This window comes from Sinocyclocheilus rhinocerous, unplaced genomic scaffold (genome assembly GCF_001515625.1).
Source record: "Sinocyclocheilus rhinocerous isolate Xijiao unplaced genomic scaffold, SAMN03320098_v1.1 scaffold299, whole genome shotgun sequence".
Taxonomy (NCBI): Eukaryota; Metazoa; Chordata; class Actinopteri; order Cypriniformes; family Cyprinidae; genus Sinocyclocheilus; species Sinocyclocheilus rhinocerous.
This window is the reverse complement of record NW_015652998.1, coordinates 1,814,953-1,831,543: the sequence shown is the minus strand read 5'-3', so window position 1 is coordinate 1,831,543 and position 16,591 is coordinate 1,814,953. Positions and strand designations below refer to the sequence as shown.

Here is a 16,591-nt window from a genome sequence, read left to right as displayed (position 1 = left end):
TATATTTTGCTAAAATGAACGAAATGACTCGAAAAAAGATTCGTTCATTTTGCTGAACGAGACTCAAAGGTCTGAGTCGGTAAAATTATCCAAACTTCCCATCACTACCCCCCACCACCATACCCTATGGTTTTGTGAAACGCCGCCACTGATCAGACACCTGCTGCTTTTCATAAAGCATGTTCAGTGTTATGTTACTGTGTTTAATATATAACAAAAATATGAATCAGGGGTGATTCTCTTATTATGATAATGTGACCAAGAGCAAATCCAAGAACTTCTAACTTCATATTTTATTGCAGTGACAACAGCATAGCTGTAAAATTGCAGTAGATCGTGTTGAATTTAGAAAAAAAAAGTTTATTTACATAAGAGAAACTGTTTATCATTGTTGTGTAAATGTAAATGTGTGTCATTATTTATTTTACGGTATTTAAAATCACCTTTCTGACTTCACTGGATCATTTTAAATGGACCTTCTGTGTGACAAATTCATTTTTAAGCTTTAATTTTAATTCATTTTTAAGTTAGTTTTTTATTAAAGCTCTTAAAGGGGTCCTATTATGCTTTTTCACTTTTTTAATTTTAGTCAGTGTGTAGTGTGTATGTTTGGGCATAAAAAAGATCTAGAAAGTTACAAATCTCAAAGTCCACTCCAAAGGGAGATATTTCGTTTTTAAAAAATCCCTTTTCAAGAACTACAAGGAACGGCTCGTTTGGACTAAACCGTTTGTTTTCCGGGCTTTGTGATATCACAAAGTGGCCCATTAGAATATCATTAAAAATAATTCCCGCCTACAGAAATTTGAATGGTTGGGGGGTGGGGAGGGGCGAGGTTGTGGTTAGAACGCTTGGTTGAGTGAGCGCATCAGACGAGACGACGAAGAAGTGCTGCTGCAGAGTTAGTGCATCAGAGAAAATGAATTAGAAGAGCTGCTGTGCTGTAGCTTCAAATTTTCGGCATGTCTAGAACAATTCTTACAAGTATAACACGACGTAGCTGGGCGCCGCGGACAGATGCCGAACGGCGCCGCCGGTGTGCCTACACTCATAGAAAATAATGTATTTGAATTTTAAAGACATGGCGCGATGCGACGCTGCACTTCATTTTCATCCAAAATATCTTAAATTGTGTTCCGAAGACGAACAAAGCTTTTACGGGTTTGGAACGACATGGGGGTAAGTGATCAATGACAAAATTTTCATTTTGGGGTGGAGTATCCCTTTAAGAGTAAGACTGCTGAAGCCGTCCAACCCATCAAAAATATTTTTAAACTGGACAAGAATTTACATACCAGCTGCACAAGAACCTTTTATAAAAGAGATATGGTTTATCCTATTTTTTAAAAAGACAAAAAAAAACTAAAATAAAAATTCAGCCAACTTCCTCCTTCAACCAGAGTTGCCAAGTCCGCGTATTATACGCGACTTTGGGCTTCTTTTTTTGTAAAGTTGCGTGAAAAAATCCCGGGTTGCGGTTTTTTGGGCTTATTTTTAAAAATATGGTTGCGTGTTAGGAAAACCTGACAAGCAACTTCGTTTCTTTTCATTTAGGTTCACTGTATTCACCAATGCATTGATTGACACTCTGTCTGCTCACAGTTAATAGCCAATCAGTGCAAAAATATAAGTGCTGTAGCATAATTTGTCAAATATTCCGCCCTCTCCGCACACGCCTTCTTTTTGAACTTAATTTTTCTTTAATGAGGGATTGAAGAAAAATCACTTTCAAAAAGAAGGCGCATAATTGATAATAAATAATATTGATGATAATAAATTATCAAAAAATATTGGGCTTGTTTTGGCCTTGTTTTTGAAGCTGCGGTTGCTTATTTGTCTCACGAGAATTGGCAACAGTGCCTTCAACAACCAACAATTCTGTTCATGCATGCCATTCAGGTAACCAATGCAACTTTGCCATAAACAAGATAAAGATTTCCCAATATTTGTAATCTGGTTCCTTCCACAAATAAAAGGCGTGTGGATGATGTGTCAATAAAAGAAATCAAAACATATTTAAAAAAAGCTTTGCATGCTTTGTCTTGAATGAGCAGACAACAATTCAAGGTAAGATTAAAACAGGGCCTTCTTTAACAGGCATGTTTAGACACTTCTAATGGGGAATCATAACTGACAAGTCTCACAAAACAGGCATTACCTTCATTCCCAAGTCAACCTTTGACTTCACACTTCTTGTATCAGTCAGAAAATCTAATATTTTTAATAGAACAATATAATAAAAGAAGTTAAATTTATAACACAAATTTAAATATGCAAACTTAAAGGCGCACACACACAGTAGGTTTTTGTTTACGTTTATCTCTTATATGTCCCAATATTACCAGAGGTTTTAGACTTTACTGACACCTATCGGCCTGAATGCAGTCTGTTGACTGCTGCCGTTTAACACCGAAGCTTTTAGCTTCGCTCCTTTTCGTTCGTGATACGCTACACACCTCCATATCATGCACATATTAGTGCTATCATAATCCAAAATTGTTTTATGTGTGTTGTTGAGGGTCGGCTGATTGCATGACATGCCGGTGCCCATGAGAGGGCGACCCGCTCCATGTAGAGAAAATCAGGTTATTAATGACTATAAATCACGGTTTAATTCTTTATTTGTAAAACTTTTTAATAAGCAAAAAATACTGAGTGCACTTTTAAACTATAAATTTGTGTGTTTTCGAGAATGACAAGATACCTTGATTACGTAGAACGCAAAATGACGCAAAGTGTTATAAATATTGGCTGTGCCCAAGTAAACTGCACAAATAAAAACATAGGGTCATCCCTAGACATTTTTGACACTGTCGTGATTGGATTGGACTGGGCAGATGAACGTTAAAATGCCATCGACAGCTGCCAACTTGAACCTGAAGTTGCTGCGCAATGAATAACCACTTTCCCATTAGCAAGCTGCTGCTTTGCTTTTTAAACTGACTTGCAGCAATGAAGTGTTTATGTTTGGCTATGTGGCAGCGAATAGTTTATAGGTCAATCAAGTGAGCTAAACCCTCCAGCTTGTCCAGTTTCATTCATTCAGTTGGCACATGCGTTAGCAAACAGAGGAAAGCATGCCCTTTAGCCGCATACTGCACGACTTCGAAAACAAACTCTATCTCTGTTTCATAAATGTTTACTGCAGAAGCCACGGCTGTCTGTTCGTTGAAAATAAATGCACTTATGATCAAGTTTAGACATCATGCAGCTAATGTTTAGTAGGGCAGCAACTTGTGCACATCATACATGCAATATAACAGATTACGACAGCAGTCTCAAAAACCGTGCATCATCTGATCTGATGAACGCATTACATGCGAGAATGCAGTCTTACCTTCTTATTCTTGACTCACAGCAGTTGCGTTCTGGTGTCCAATCCTGTTCCTTAAGGAACGTGAAGACGTAAAGACCTCGATGCGTAAATTCAGTGAATATCAATTGTACGTCGCAAGCGTGGATACGTAGTGAAGTAACTAAATGTCCTGTTAGACGTTGAACTGTGCGCAGTAGTGTGTGTTCAGATCGTCGAAGTTGGCTTGTCCTGCCCCAAATCACTTTACTCTCTTTATTATTTGGCCCGTTGCAACATTTTTCTTGAATCAATAATCCACCCATCTGTATGCTGCTAAACTATTGGCGATTGGTGAATGCTCTGAGACAGGCGTCCCCGCCCACGTCTCACTTGTCATTGAAGTGATTGGTTGGCAGTAAATTATTCGTTCTGCGTCACGTCAATCAGCAACAGCTCTGTACAGGAACCGCTACTGGACATTTGGGGAAACCATACAGTACTTGGGTGTTGTAGTTTCACGGCGGGACAAGACTACAAACGGATAATGGACTTCAGAAGTTCAGAAAATATCTTTTTTTTTCAACGGTTTTGTTTGTAATATGTGCAGACCTTATACATTATGTAATGTGTTTTTTAGGTGATATGCTGTGGGCACTGTGGTTCTTAATTGGACTAAAAATGCAATTCAAAATTATAAAACAGCCTAATATTGCCTTGTGCAAACAAATGACAATAAACCCAATAGATATACATTAAATGCACTTTTCTGTCTCTCTTACACTATTTTTTAATATAAGCCCATGCAGGTTTACAGTTATATAGGCAAAAGTGTTATGAACAAAAAGAGGTCATTTAGAAACAGAGGTCCAAGACGTTTATTTAGCAAGAAAACCAGAGTTATGCAATGAAATGCATAACCTTTCATTTTTTACTACCTTATGGGCAGAAGAAGAGAGAGGAAAAAAGAACCAGACAGTAAACTCAGATCTCAGAACGAAAAAAAAACCAGCATATAAAGATCATAAAAAAAGAAAACACAAGTAGAATAAATTAAGAACTGGGGCAGAAGATGCAATACTACCACCATAATGTATGTGATTCTACCATTAAGCGCTGTTTTGTTTAACCTTGGTCTATACAGTTACAAAAAATGGATTTCATTCAAAGCGCCTGCAGTCGCAGGTTTCATGGCAGCAGTTGCTGCACCAACAGGGCGGACAGTCTAACTGGATGACAAGCATTTCGCACCATCTCAATTGCCACTGTGCATGGACCACAACTACAGGACCATGGAAGAGGAGAACATGCTGTTGTTTCTATGAGAAAAGATCCTAAAAAGATCATAAAATGCAGGTGTTTTTGATGTATACAAATACATTGAACAGCCTGCAGGAAGATCCAACACACAGCTTAAATGTAATATTTTTCCCCAGACAGAAACGGTCCACTGACTAGGACATCGAGTGCAGCATCAAAATGTAAGACTGAAGATTAAGGTGAAAACTATTCTACATCTTCAGTACAAACTCCACACTAATAGAGCTCATACCAAGCATTAAACCTCTCTACAACAGTCTAGAACAAATAGGTGGCATTTGCTTTGCGGTAGTGAAATTAGTGAGGGAAAGAAGGTCAAAGCCTTTCCACCATGTTTCTCTCATATAATACAAAAAGGGCCAAACAAGCAAACTAACTGAAATAATTGGTCCCCAATTAACCATTTCCGGATTATTCTACGCAGGTTTGTCTAATTTTCTTTTTTTATCTTACACGTTAGTTATGCAGTCTCTAAAGAACAAGCCCTATACCAAAACGTAAACTGTACTTCGTGGCTCCACTTTAAATCCAACTACAAGCACTCACTCAGACACACAGATCTATACTTACAAAAACAATCACACTATGACATGGAAGTTTGAGCCATTTTGTTATATAAAGCCCCTGATTAACCATGAATGGTTATTCACCACACAGTTCTAAGACCACTGAGCAGAGGTTGCATGAGAAACATGCAGTTAAAGGAGAACTAGCAAGTTAGAAAAAGAGGCAAGCTGGGAAACCGTCTTTGTCAAATAAGGAGAAGGCCTCCTTGAATTCTGAAAAAAAAAGAAATAATGTGTTCATTTATTGCACATCATCGAATTGCTGGTTTAAGATAAAGGTTTGAAGCAAAGGTTAATCTTGCATACCAGCAATCTGCTCCTCTGTTAGCTGATCAGCCTATAGGAAGGACACAAAAAGAAAAGAGTAATTATTTTAATAGCACTGGCATATTTTCAAATGTTTCAAATCAGTCTGAAGCTCAGTTGTATTTATTGCGTGTTAAACTGAACGGAACGTGTTTAACACCTGATACCTTGTGTTTTACAAGTTTGATGATGTCATTCATGACTACAACGCCTAGCTCTGGCGTTGTGAATTAGACAATTACAAAACGCTTTAAAAGGCAGACTATCCTGCTGTATTTGAACACATTAACATGCGTGTTGTTTTATTGGTCCATAATGTGGTTTACTTAAAGACCAGCTGAATGGAATAGTGCGCATGCTGTGGGGAACTACAAGCATATTGTGACCGATCAGATATATTAGAAAAAAACAGGGCTATTTTGTCACAAGGGACGACACGGGTTTTGTCTAATGTAAATGAGGGCGATCTCTAACTTTAACTTACATCTATCATCGATGCTTTTCAAGCTGCTGTCTGCTGACGCCAACATGAGGCGAGCTAGCAACAGGGAATCAGTCAAGGATGTGCTAGTATAGCGCATTTTATGCTGTAAACATCTCACGCCCATTTGCGATTAGAGCATGCGCTGCAAAAAGCCACACAGAAAGCGATAAAGCTGTTTATTCTACAATGTGAAAACTGTGTGTAACCCGTTTATGTGACGTTAGGCCGGGAGCTCGCGCGCTTTCAATAGAATGACGGTTAGCTCGCGAGGAGCTAGGCTAATAGTAACGTTAGCCCATTCACACCTATCACTTCGCCATGGACGCTCAGCCATTTTTGTAGCTACGCTGCACTTTAGCTATTAGGATAAAGAGTTATAAAGTAACTTACCATTGTATTTTAGTGTGAACTACGTTAGTCTGTACGTACAGGAAATAAACGGAAACCCAAGCGTTTGCTTTCCACCCGTGCGATTGTCAAGCACTATCTTCTGCTGCTGTGCGCCCAAATTTCAATATCACTGCGCCTTGGTACTTTGGTCCAAAGTGGGACGTCGCACTCCTTGACAACAAAGCTGTTACTATGGTCTTCCTCCGCCACGTAGTCGAAATGTTCAGTAGTCTAAATTGCACAGTGAAACTGTTCCGTTTTCGTTTATATAACCGATATATTATACGGCGTTGTTTATCGACTGTAAATTTCAATTTTTGGGTTATTCTTTTCAAAAGCCATAGCATAGAACGGTGGCTTTCAGGTTTGAATGGACGGTCCGGAGAGTTTATATATAGAAGTCTGATGGCACTCGTCAGCTGACCTAGGAAATGTCTTTTGATTGGTTTTCAGCCACCTGCAATGCGTCAGGGAGTCCTCGAAGAGAACAGTTCTTAAAGAGACAGACACAGGAAACTGACTAGTGCATATAGTGCTGCAGATGCAACACTGGCAGCATGTTAGAGAAAGTCTGCTGTTGTAATTACGTCTTTTTTATGGTCAATACATTGATTTTGAATATGTTGTTTAGAGAAATAAAGTGTTTAACTCCAACGCCCTTAGGTTAGAAGCGACCATGGCGCATTGCCTAAAAGTAGAGGTTCTTGGTCAGGTTTGTGGTCCCAAATGAGTAATTGACCTAGAAAAGTTTGAGTTGTAAAAAGGTAGAGGACACAGAGGAAACTCATTCATCAGAAAGGTTTAAAATATATATTTTTTTTACTTCCTTTTAGATCTAAACTGTACGGTTTTGTTTCTTGTGATGATTAGGTCCGTTCTTGCAGACATCATACACACTTGATACAATTTCCCTCATCACTCTTAGGCACTGAGCCGATCTCAGTAGGGGTTCATAAATCTGTAATGAGTTAAAATAGCCAGGTGAGACTGAGCTCTCCATATGCATAATGAATAGCTCTAAATAAAGAAGTCATCAGTAGAGACACCTGATATCATGCTATGCTGGAGACAATGAGAGGTGCTCCATTTTATGGCGGTAGATTTTAATAATTCAGCCATGTCTCCGTTACATCTCATTATGCTGGCAACACTTATGAAAATAGACGAGGGAACCCCACCTGAATAAATACAATGACAAAAACAAAGATGAACTGCTCCACTTAATTTATTGTCAACATCTTTTTCCCCATTACATATAAGTAACAGCCATTGAAGTTTTGAACATTTTTTGTGTTTTTAAAATTGAACTATTAAAAAAAAAAAAAAAAAAAAACAAGGTTCAAAATAAAAACAATTTTCTCTTCCTATAGAATGTATTCCAAGTAACAGCATAAAATAAAACTACCAACTTAAAAGTTCAGTTTAGTAGTCATGTAGTGCATGTGATGCATGTAACGGAACAATGTGATGATATATGCCAGTGTTTTTGTACTAAAGGATTAATAGTGCAACAGAACGGCCAAACAAACACTTGTAAAATCAACATCCTCACACTAACTGAGAGTTTACAATGTCTTCAGGGAGTGTAAGGGAACTTCAGCATTATACCCTGTTCTGGCTTCACCTCTAGTTGTGCAAGGTTAAGCACTTCATCAACTTGTTTACCATCACTAGTACTGAACACTACTGTAGCATGTTCAGGAATCTCAGCATGCTTTAGCTGAAGAGTGACAGTTTCTTCCGAGTGCCAGTTGAGTGCAATAAGGTAGCGCTCATTCTGGTCCCAGCTTCGCACATAGGCCATGGCGGAGGTAGAGTTGAACAAAGGCAAGTATTCTCCGTGCTGCAAAGAGCGCTCTTTTGACCTTTTTTCACTCACAGATTTGAAGAATTTACGGAAAGTGGTCGTTTCATCCATCTTGCTCTGTAAAGGAAAACATGAAAATGTAACCAAAGCTGCTAGTCACAACATTGAATAGGGTCACTTTGGAGATTCAGCACTGTGTGCATATGCTCCTTACCACTGTCAGATTTTCTTGAGAGTCTTCCCATACCATGGTCGGGTTTTTGGTCACCTAAATGGAAGGATAACAACATTTTAGGATCTGCTCTTGGAAAACACCTGGATCGGTGTGAATTCTCTTGATAAAAACCTTAAGTTCACACACCTCATCTTGCAGTCCAATCTCATCCCCATAATTAAACACTGGTGTGCCTGGCAGAGTGAGCAGCAGCAGGTAACTCAACTTGACTTTGGTAAACCCCACCAGTGAAGCCAGGTGTCCAGCAATACGCCCACCTATGTTCCAAGCCAGTCTGGTCTGACCGTAAGTGGAATACAAGCGATCAACAGTATGGGCAACGTCCAGAGCAGATGTGGATCTTAAAGCATCAGTGAGGAGCAGGTCCACACCAGTTTTGTTCAACACAGCAATGACATCATCAGGAGAGGTCTGTTCCGTAACACCAATCAAGACCCTGGAAGGAAAAAAGTCAGTAAGTAAAAGTCAGTGTTTAATACAAGTATTGATATAATTAATATAAGCACCATATGGAGCTGTTTGGTTGGCAACACGATCTCAAACAAAGAAATGGCCCACTAGTGTCCCCTTGACTGGAGTTCAGTTTGTAAAAGTTGCTCCAACCACCACAAGGTGGCTCCTTTACCTCGCAAAAGAGTGAACGAGTCTGCTAATGAAATTTAGGAGTAAAAGTTCAACTATTGATTGCTCACTTTTTCTTTTTTTCCACTGATTCCGTCTGGTTGTGGATAAGGACTTCAACATCCTCCCAAAGGGACGGGGCTGCAGTGGAAGCCTTCTCGACACCGTAGAAGAGGAATCCATCTACACCTTCTCCTAGCCAATGCATCAGAGCAGACTGCAAACACAAAAGTCACAATTATTACTCTGAAAACACAAGTGCACAAATCAAGTTCAAGTGACAACGTAGATTAAGAAAGTTAAGAAATTATCCAGATCTATTGTTCACAGTCAAGGTCATACCTCAAGTTTGACCACAGTGCTGACAGCATCAGCAAACCAGGGCTCTTTGCCTTTATAGTTAGGGGTCAGGTCCAAAACAACAGAGATACCTAGAAGTGAACATAAAAATACATTTAAAAAAAAATAATGCTTGTATATAGTGCTGCACTGCTAGTGCTGCTTTTTTGTGGAGCTATCTATTGATAAAAAGAAACGGCAATTATTTGATTATACACTGCCTGGATCATTGGATCATTATTGCAGTGATTAATACATTTCTGATATATGTTTTGCAACATTTTGCTTATTTAAATCCAGACAGTGAATCAGACCTGCTTTAGTTAAACTACCAGTCCTTTTAGTAAAAAAAACAAACAAAGATAACTTAAGTAGAAAATGCTTCATTTTATAGTGCAAACTATAGCTCACCTCTCTTGTGTGCAGCCTTAATGAGTTCTTGAAACTGTATCAGATTACCAGCCTCTTTAGAAATCTCAGTCAATTTCAGTTCCTCAGGCTCATCGGCACTGGACACATGGATCGGGCCAATGATCAGACCCTTCACCTTCAACTCATCCATCGCCTGAACCTTTTCAGCCAAACCTGAGGGGTAACCAGTCAGAGTGAAATAAATACGCAATATTGCAAAATATTAAAGACAAAAAGAAAATAAATGTGGAATGTTTCGGATCATGGACCACATCCATGTTAATATGTACTTCATTGTACCTCACATTATTTTTTTTAAATATATGCATTACAAGACATTCTGCCACCCTTCCTTTAAAATCAATATGATATTCCTTTAATATAGTCCGCAGACTGATATATGAGCGGAGCAAACAGAATGGCATCCAAGTGGATAAGGGAGGAAACCAGATTTGTCGAATCAGCAGCATAAGGACAGAACAATTAATGTGTTTGAACATGTTTAAAGCCTGACATCCACCTTTAATCCCTAAACTAACCCATCCCTGCAATCCATTAACACTCCCTCCTTCCCATAAGATCTATTTTGGTTGCTTGGATGTTGGTCCATTGAGTCATCTGTCTTTACCTTTCAGATCTGAAGACTTTGTAAAGGAGTTCACATCTCCAATCTGGTACAGTGGTCCATAGTTCCACCAGTTCATCTCAGGGAGGGGCTTGCATCGAGGCGCTTGAATAATGATGGCAATCGCACCAGCTAGCATGCCCAGCCAACCAAGCCAGAACAGGATAAGAAGTGCCCAACGAACCTTAACCCACCTATTCAAGAAAAGAAAAAAAAAAAAAACACCAGGGATTAGAGGTAGAACATTAGTACCTACAAACTGCAAAATCCACACCAAGATCTAACTGAAAGAAAATAAGGTTTCACCACAGGTGCGTTCCGTACCCTGGTGTTCCAGCTACTTTCATGAGTTCTTCTTTGGATAACCCAGTGAATTTGCTCTCCTCATCTGGAATCTTCACCTTTACAATGCCATTCTTCTCGGATGCAGGCGAGATAGCATAATTATTTCCAGCTTTCCCCTCGGTCATGGGCTGCTTCTCCTGCTCCACCTCATTGAGCTCCACATCTTTCATATCCACTTCAGAATCGTTGCTCATTTTGTCAGTTTATGTCAACAGTCCTGAAAACAAAAGGAACTAGATTAGCTGCAAGCACATAACTATCAGCACGGCACCAGATTTCTTTTTTTTTTTTTCTTTTTTTTTTATTAATGCTCAATAACATAACATTGTCAAGGAATTACATACAAATACATATAATAAAACAAAGAGAGAGAGAGAAAAAGAAAAAAAAAGGATTATACAAAAAACAATGAAAAACAAGATGACAAGACAAGGAGACACAAGAATGCATACATTACCACTATTGATACAACATACAAACATTAATATACTGGGAAAGCTTTTAAATGCATGCATTTTCTTTAAACATTTCTTCATAATATTTTATAAATCTTAAGGGATTTTTTGTTATTTATTTAATAGATTTAAGAAGTGATAATTCAGTTTTAAAATGGGGATAGGATGGAATATTATTTGCAAACTTTTGTTTAGGAATAAAGAATTTGCCATATAAAATAAAGAAATTAACAATGTATTCTAGGGGTCTATTTTTATTATCAATATAATAAAAAAATTATGTCTTTTAGACTGAAAGAATAAGTAACATTGGCAGAATCGAATATATAGGAGCCAACGTCACACCAAAATTGGGCAGGGCACCAGAATTTTTTTTTTTTTTGATTTCCAACATATCATATAAAGGTACTGAACAAATATAAACTACAAAAAAGATATAGAACAGACATTTTAGTCCGGATGGTATAGCATCAAACACTATACAATATTCTTTAGGGATTATTGGAATATTATACCTTAGAAGAAATTCTATGTAGGTATACAGGTGCCCATTTTCATTAAATAACTGTTTAACAAATATAATACCATTGTCTACCCATTTTTGAAAAAAAACAAAGTTTTATGTTTAAACATTATATACCTGTTATTCCAAATTATACATTTATTTGGAGAGAAATTATGCTTATATATATATATATATATATATATATATAAGCATCCAGGGCAGGGCACCAGAATTAAGGGTTCAGGAAACATATGTTTGACGTCATGGGCAAGACACACGTGGTTAGGCAAGATACACTGAAGGTTGCATCACCTAAAATCTTTCACGCGGAAATGACTATTTAAAAAAAGTTATAACGGATGTACTAATACCCAGAATGACACGAGTATACGATATGCATTTGGCTTTCTAAAAAAGATTTGGGCTCTGTTATTAAAACCAAGTTAATCCAGCTTAAACCGTCAACGAGCGTAGACATAGCAACCAAATGCCGGGTGCCAGATCACCAGATATATCCTCGTCGAATCTATTTAATAAAAAAAAAAAACTGTTCTATTAAGACGAATGCCTAAAATAGAACATTTAAAAGCATTAACTGTATATTACACGAACGATTCGTTTAAATCTGTAGTTTTTAAAAGTACCTTCAACGTTGTTGTATGGTTGAAGGACATTTTGTAAACCGGATTGGTCCAGTTCTGTTTGCGCCTGTTCACTGACTCATTCAAGCTCAATTAAGAGCGGTTAATGTTACCGAATCATAAACAAGTTAAATCAAAAACATACCAATGTAATAGTACTTCTAAATATGAATAAACAAAAGTAAGGCTCGTGATTCCCGCAAATATCAAGAACACCGGGAAATTTAAGAATTAACGTTACATAAATTTATTTGAAACAAAACCGATCTTACCCAACTGCAACGGAATAATGATGGGAAACTTCGTTTAAATTATCTGTGATAGACAAGAAATATCCTGCTGATGTTCGATGGTTTTGGTCATGTCTGTATTCACAGTGATGCTCAAGCCAGCTTTTTATACGAGTCTCATGCCTAAATTTCTCCGCCCACTTTTAAGGGTGGGCAGCACAAAACCATAGACCTGTTTTCAGGCTAGTTTCCGCGAATCGATTCTTTTGAACGATTCATTTCAAAGAACCTTCTTTGCATCGTGATGAAACTACCATGCAGCTGGCTCGCCAACACATTTCCAGTATGTTTTATTTGTATTGTGTGCTACATTTCTGGTTTAGGTTCATTAAAGTAACCTTATTTTCGCTTCATTAGTCAAATCCTTTGTTCACTCCTAAAGATCCGATTCAAAAGAACGATTCGCTCAGGAATCATCCACGACGTGAATCGAGTTCAACGTGCTGAACTAGTTACTCTTTTTGTCAGTTACGGACAAATTATTTCGCTTTGTTTCTTGCTTTAATGAGTGATACAGATTTAGTGTGTGAATACGAGCAGAGGAAATTGTTTCTTCTCTCGATGGCCTGCATAAAGAAAACGAACAATTAAGGGGTACGTTGACCGTATTCCAGGCACACAATCCAGTTTTGTAGCATTTAAGAGAGTCCACCTTAAGAGCCTGACATTAGTGCCTTATTCTTTCTCCTCCCTGTTGTTTTCGTGACTGTACAAGACCTCTATAAACAAGTTTGGGGGTTGGGGGTATTTCGTTTCTTTCTTAGAAAGATCTTAGAAACAGCATATGGTCAGTGTAACAGCAATCTCAATGTGCAGTTCAGTTATTTCCTCAATGCTCAAAACTATATTCAAAATCTACTGTTTACCAAAATATTTCTACCATGCTGTATTTATAGTAAGCTTTTACATGTAAAGTGTAAAATTGTATCTATTATTTTAAAAAGACCAATAAGTGAAAAATAGCTCAATTTATATAGTGCTGGTCAGGCAAATATATTGGAATTATTTGTCAAAAGAGTTGGTCAACCTTTGCCCCAATTGTGTTCTCTGTTAAGAGTTACGCAGCTAAGCCTGATTAAATGCAGCTCTATGGCTCTTTTATTTGAATTTACAATAGACTGTGTGTGAGAGTTTTGTGAGACTGCTTTATTAATCAGGAAGAGATGAAACAGCAAAAGAAATACAAGAGCACAGATTCTAAATAATAAACAACAAATCCCTAAATATATAAAACCCTAAAGGTTTCAAACTATTCATTACCTTTTATTTTGCTTGTGCTTGTCTCTTGCACTATAAAGTTCCATCTACTAATTCTAATGTCTATTGAATGCAGCACAGCAGACCCATGCTTCAGAAAAACATTCACAGCATACAAATGACTGTGCTTCCACGTGGTCTCCTAGAACCTGTCAGGAAAACTGAAATATGATCTAACAGCAGGAACATTGAGGAAAACACGTCCTGATATTTTGATAAATATTTAGGAGGATATGGAATATTTAATGGAATATTAAATATTTTTACAACACAAGAATATTTTGATTGGGCTGAATATATAATTTTGTAGAAACACAAAGGTTCACTGTGTAATTGTGTGAATGTTTGTGGAGCTCCAAAATTTATTCAGCACTTTTTTTTCAAATACAGACACAAAAATTTGCAAGTTAGAGCATAACACTCAGAATGAAGCTCCTCCTTTTATTCCCAGATAGCACGTAAACACGACAGAGCACATTCTCAGTAAAGACATGGTTCTGATTGGCGCCTACAGGCTCACAAACAGAGACAAAAAGTTTTCTTCCTTTTGTTGTTCTGATAAACTATAGCTTCTTAACAGGAATACATCATCTCAGTATGTTAATGAAATCAGAGAAGATGTGAAAGTAGTAAAAACTTGAGAACAAAAGAGCATGCTAATTTGTGCTGTCCTTGATAATTTCTCCAGAAATCAATCAAGCGTCCTGGAGGGACTAAGCCAATCAACATTACACAAACCCTTGAGTCAACATCAAATCATTCAGTTTAACAAAACCAAATTCAACCAACTGATTTGTGGTACAGTTGAAGTTTAAAAACAGGCTAAGCTTTTCCAAATGGCAAGACACCTTTTGGCTGTGCCAGTTTGAGTCAGCATGCTGACCTCTCCTTCCTTTCCAGGCTAGTATGCACAATTCTTGGATTGGCGCCTGGAAGTGTTATAGATAACTGGACAGCAACCAATCTGGCTTCAGAAGTGGACATTCGACTGAGACTGCCTTGCTCTCAGTTGTTTAAGCTCTAAGACTGGCAAGAGCGGCTTCCAAATCTTCTAAACTTATCTTGCTGGATCTGTCCACTGCTTTTGATACGGTGAACCACCAGATCCTCCTGTCAACCCTATTGGAAAATGGCATCTCAGGAACCACACGCCAGTGGTTTGATTCTTACCTCTCAGCTAGATCCTTCAAGGTATCTTGGAGAGGTGAGGTGTCCAAGTCGCAACATCTAGCTACTGGGGTGCCTCAGGGCTCAGTACTTGGACCACTTCTCTTCTCTGTCTACATGGCATCACAAGGTTCTGTCATTCAGAAACATGGCTTTTCATATCACTGCTATGCTGATGATGCTCAACTCTATCTCTCATTCCATCCTGATGATCCGACGATAGCTGCTCGCATCTCAGCATGTCTAACAGACATTTCTTGTTGGAGTTGTGATTGATGATAAGCTGAATTTCTCAGACCACATTGCGCTCTCTTGGCAGGACTTCCAGCCACTTCTATCAACCCTCTACAATTAATCCAAAATGCCGCTGCAAGATTAATCTTTAACGAGCCGAAAAGAACGCATGTCACACCTCTGTTCATCAATTTGCACTGGCTACCAATAGCTGCTCACATAAAATTTAAGGCATTAATGTTTGCCTACAAAATCACCTCTGGCTCTGCACCCATTTACCTAAATTCATTACTTCAGAGTTATGTACCCTCTAGAAGCTTGCGTTCTGCAAGAGAAATGACTAAAAACACATCTGTTCCATCTTTATTTGACCCTCTAACTCTAGCACTTTCTATTCTATTTTAATTCTACTTTATCTATTTATCTTCTTTTTATAAAAAAAAAAACTAACTCTAGCTTTCTATTTTTTCTGTTCTATCTACTTGTTTTTCTTTCTGTGTGTGTGTGTGTGTATGTATGTATATATATATATATATATATACCTTGCTACGTGTACTGCGTTAGGCTAACCGAGACTTGTCATTTGCACTTACATATTGTTGCTCTTTTGTTAGTTTTGATTGTTTCTATTGTCCTCATTTGTAAGTCGCTTGGATAAAAGCGTCTGCTAAATGACTAAATGTAAATGTAAAATGTAACTGCACGACCATAATATGATATTTCTGCATGATCAACATGAGACATCTGAAATATTCACTCCAAAAATGTAGGTAGTCTTGCAATAAATTTATAATGATAAAATACAGCTGAACAAAAAAATAAGCACTGTCATCCAAGGGAACAATGCAAATTGTAGGGATACTGATAAAAAAACTTGTAAATTGTGCAGCAACAGTTCTACAGTTCAAACGATTTGTGTAAATCAACAACAGTTTTCCTCGTATATATACTTAGCATAAAAATTCATTTGTCAGCGTTGTTGTTGGAAGTTGTTTTTAATGTATCACTGCCCCCTGGTGTTCATCTGAGAGTATGCGCTTCTCCTGACCCTGTCAGTTTTACCAGAAAATCAGAATCAGAAAATGGCTTGTACTGTCAAATTCATCTGAAATGTGAGTGTGGAATGTGAGTTTACATTAGCACATGTATTGAATTCTTGGATGAATATTCTATTCTGGATGTTATGCTATTATTAACCAATACACTTTTAAAGCAATTTTCACTACTGTTGTGAATTAATTCTTCAGATTTCATTGTGATGTAATAAGCATTGTGTGTTTAACTCTCAAGTGTGTAATAAA

The 16,591-nt window shown here is 37.7% G+C and overlaps 2 protein-coding genes and 1 long non-coding RNA gene across 3 annotated transcripts in view; all 3 read right to left on the bottom strand.

Annotated features, from left to right (window-relative positions):
* The window catches only part of LOC107715262 (pyruvate carboxylase, mitochondrial-like), a 142,135-nt gene extending 138,489 nt beyond the window's left edge, over positions 1-3,646 (bottom strand). The window contains exon 1 of the mRNA XM_016521346.1: positions 3,338-3,646. The gene's annotated coding sequence lies outside the window, so the exon portion shown is untranslated. The remainder of the gene's footprint in view (positions 1-3,337) is intronic.
* A 1,689-nt stretch (positions 3,647-5,335) lies between these two features.
* LOC107715371 (uncharacterized) lies at positions 5,336-6,765 on the bottom strand. The gene is made up of 3 exons (XR_001637091.1): positions 6,359-6,765; positions 5,485-5,515; positions 5,336-5,391 (listed from the first exon to the last, which is right to left on the bottom strand). It is a non-coding gene; the product is annotated as an uncharacterized LOC107715371 (long non-coding RNA).
* Positions 6,766-7,565: 800 nt separating this feature from the next.
* On the bottom strand, positions 7,566-12,739 carry LOC107715370 (4F2 cell-surface antigen heavy chain-like). The gene is made up of 9 exons (XM_016521494.1): positions 12,615-12,739; positions 10,721-10,958; positions 10,400-10,590; positions 9,772-9,945; positions 9,364-9,452; positions 9,093-9,238; positions 8,527-8,836; positions 8,380-8,433; positions 7,566-8,282 (listed from the first exon to the last, which is right to left on the bottom strand). The coding sequence occupies exons 2-9, from the start codon at positions 10,933-10,935 to the stop codon at positions 7,935-7,937; spliced, it is 1,527 nt and encodes a 508-aa protein (XP_016376980.1). The 5' UTR covers positions 10,936-10,958; positions 12,615-12,739; the 3' UTR covers positions 7,566-7,934.
* Positions 12,740-16,591: the final 3,852 nt, after the last annotated feature.

Coding starts and splice junctions, on each gene's coding strand:
- LOC107715370 (XM_016521494.1), bottom strand. CDS start 10,935: ATGAGCAACGATTCTGAAGTGGATATGAAAGATGTGGAGCTCAATGAG. Junction 10,591..10,720: donor AAAGTAGCTGGAACACCAGG/GTACGGAACGCA, acceptor TTTCTTGAATAG/GTGGGTTAAGGTTCGTTGGG. Junction 8,283..8,379: donor CTCAAGAAAATCTGACAGTG/GTAAGGAGCATA, acceptor TTTCCTTTACAG/AGCAAGATGGATGAAACGAC.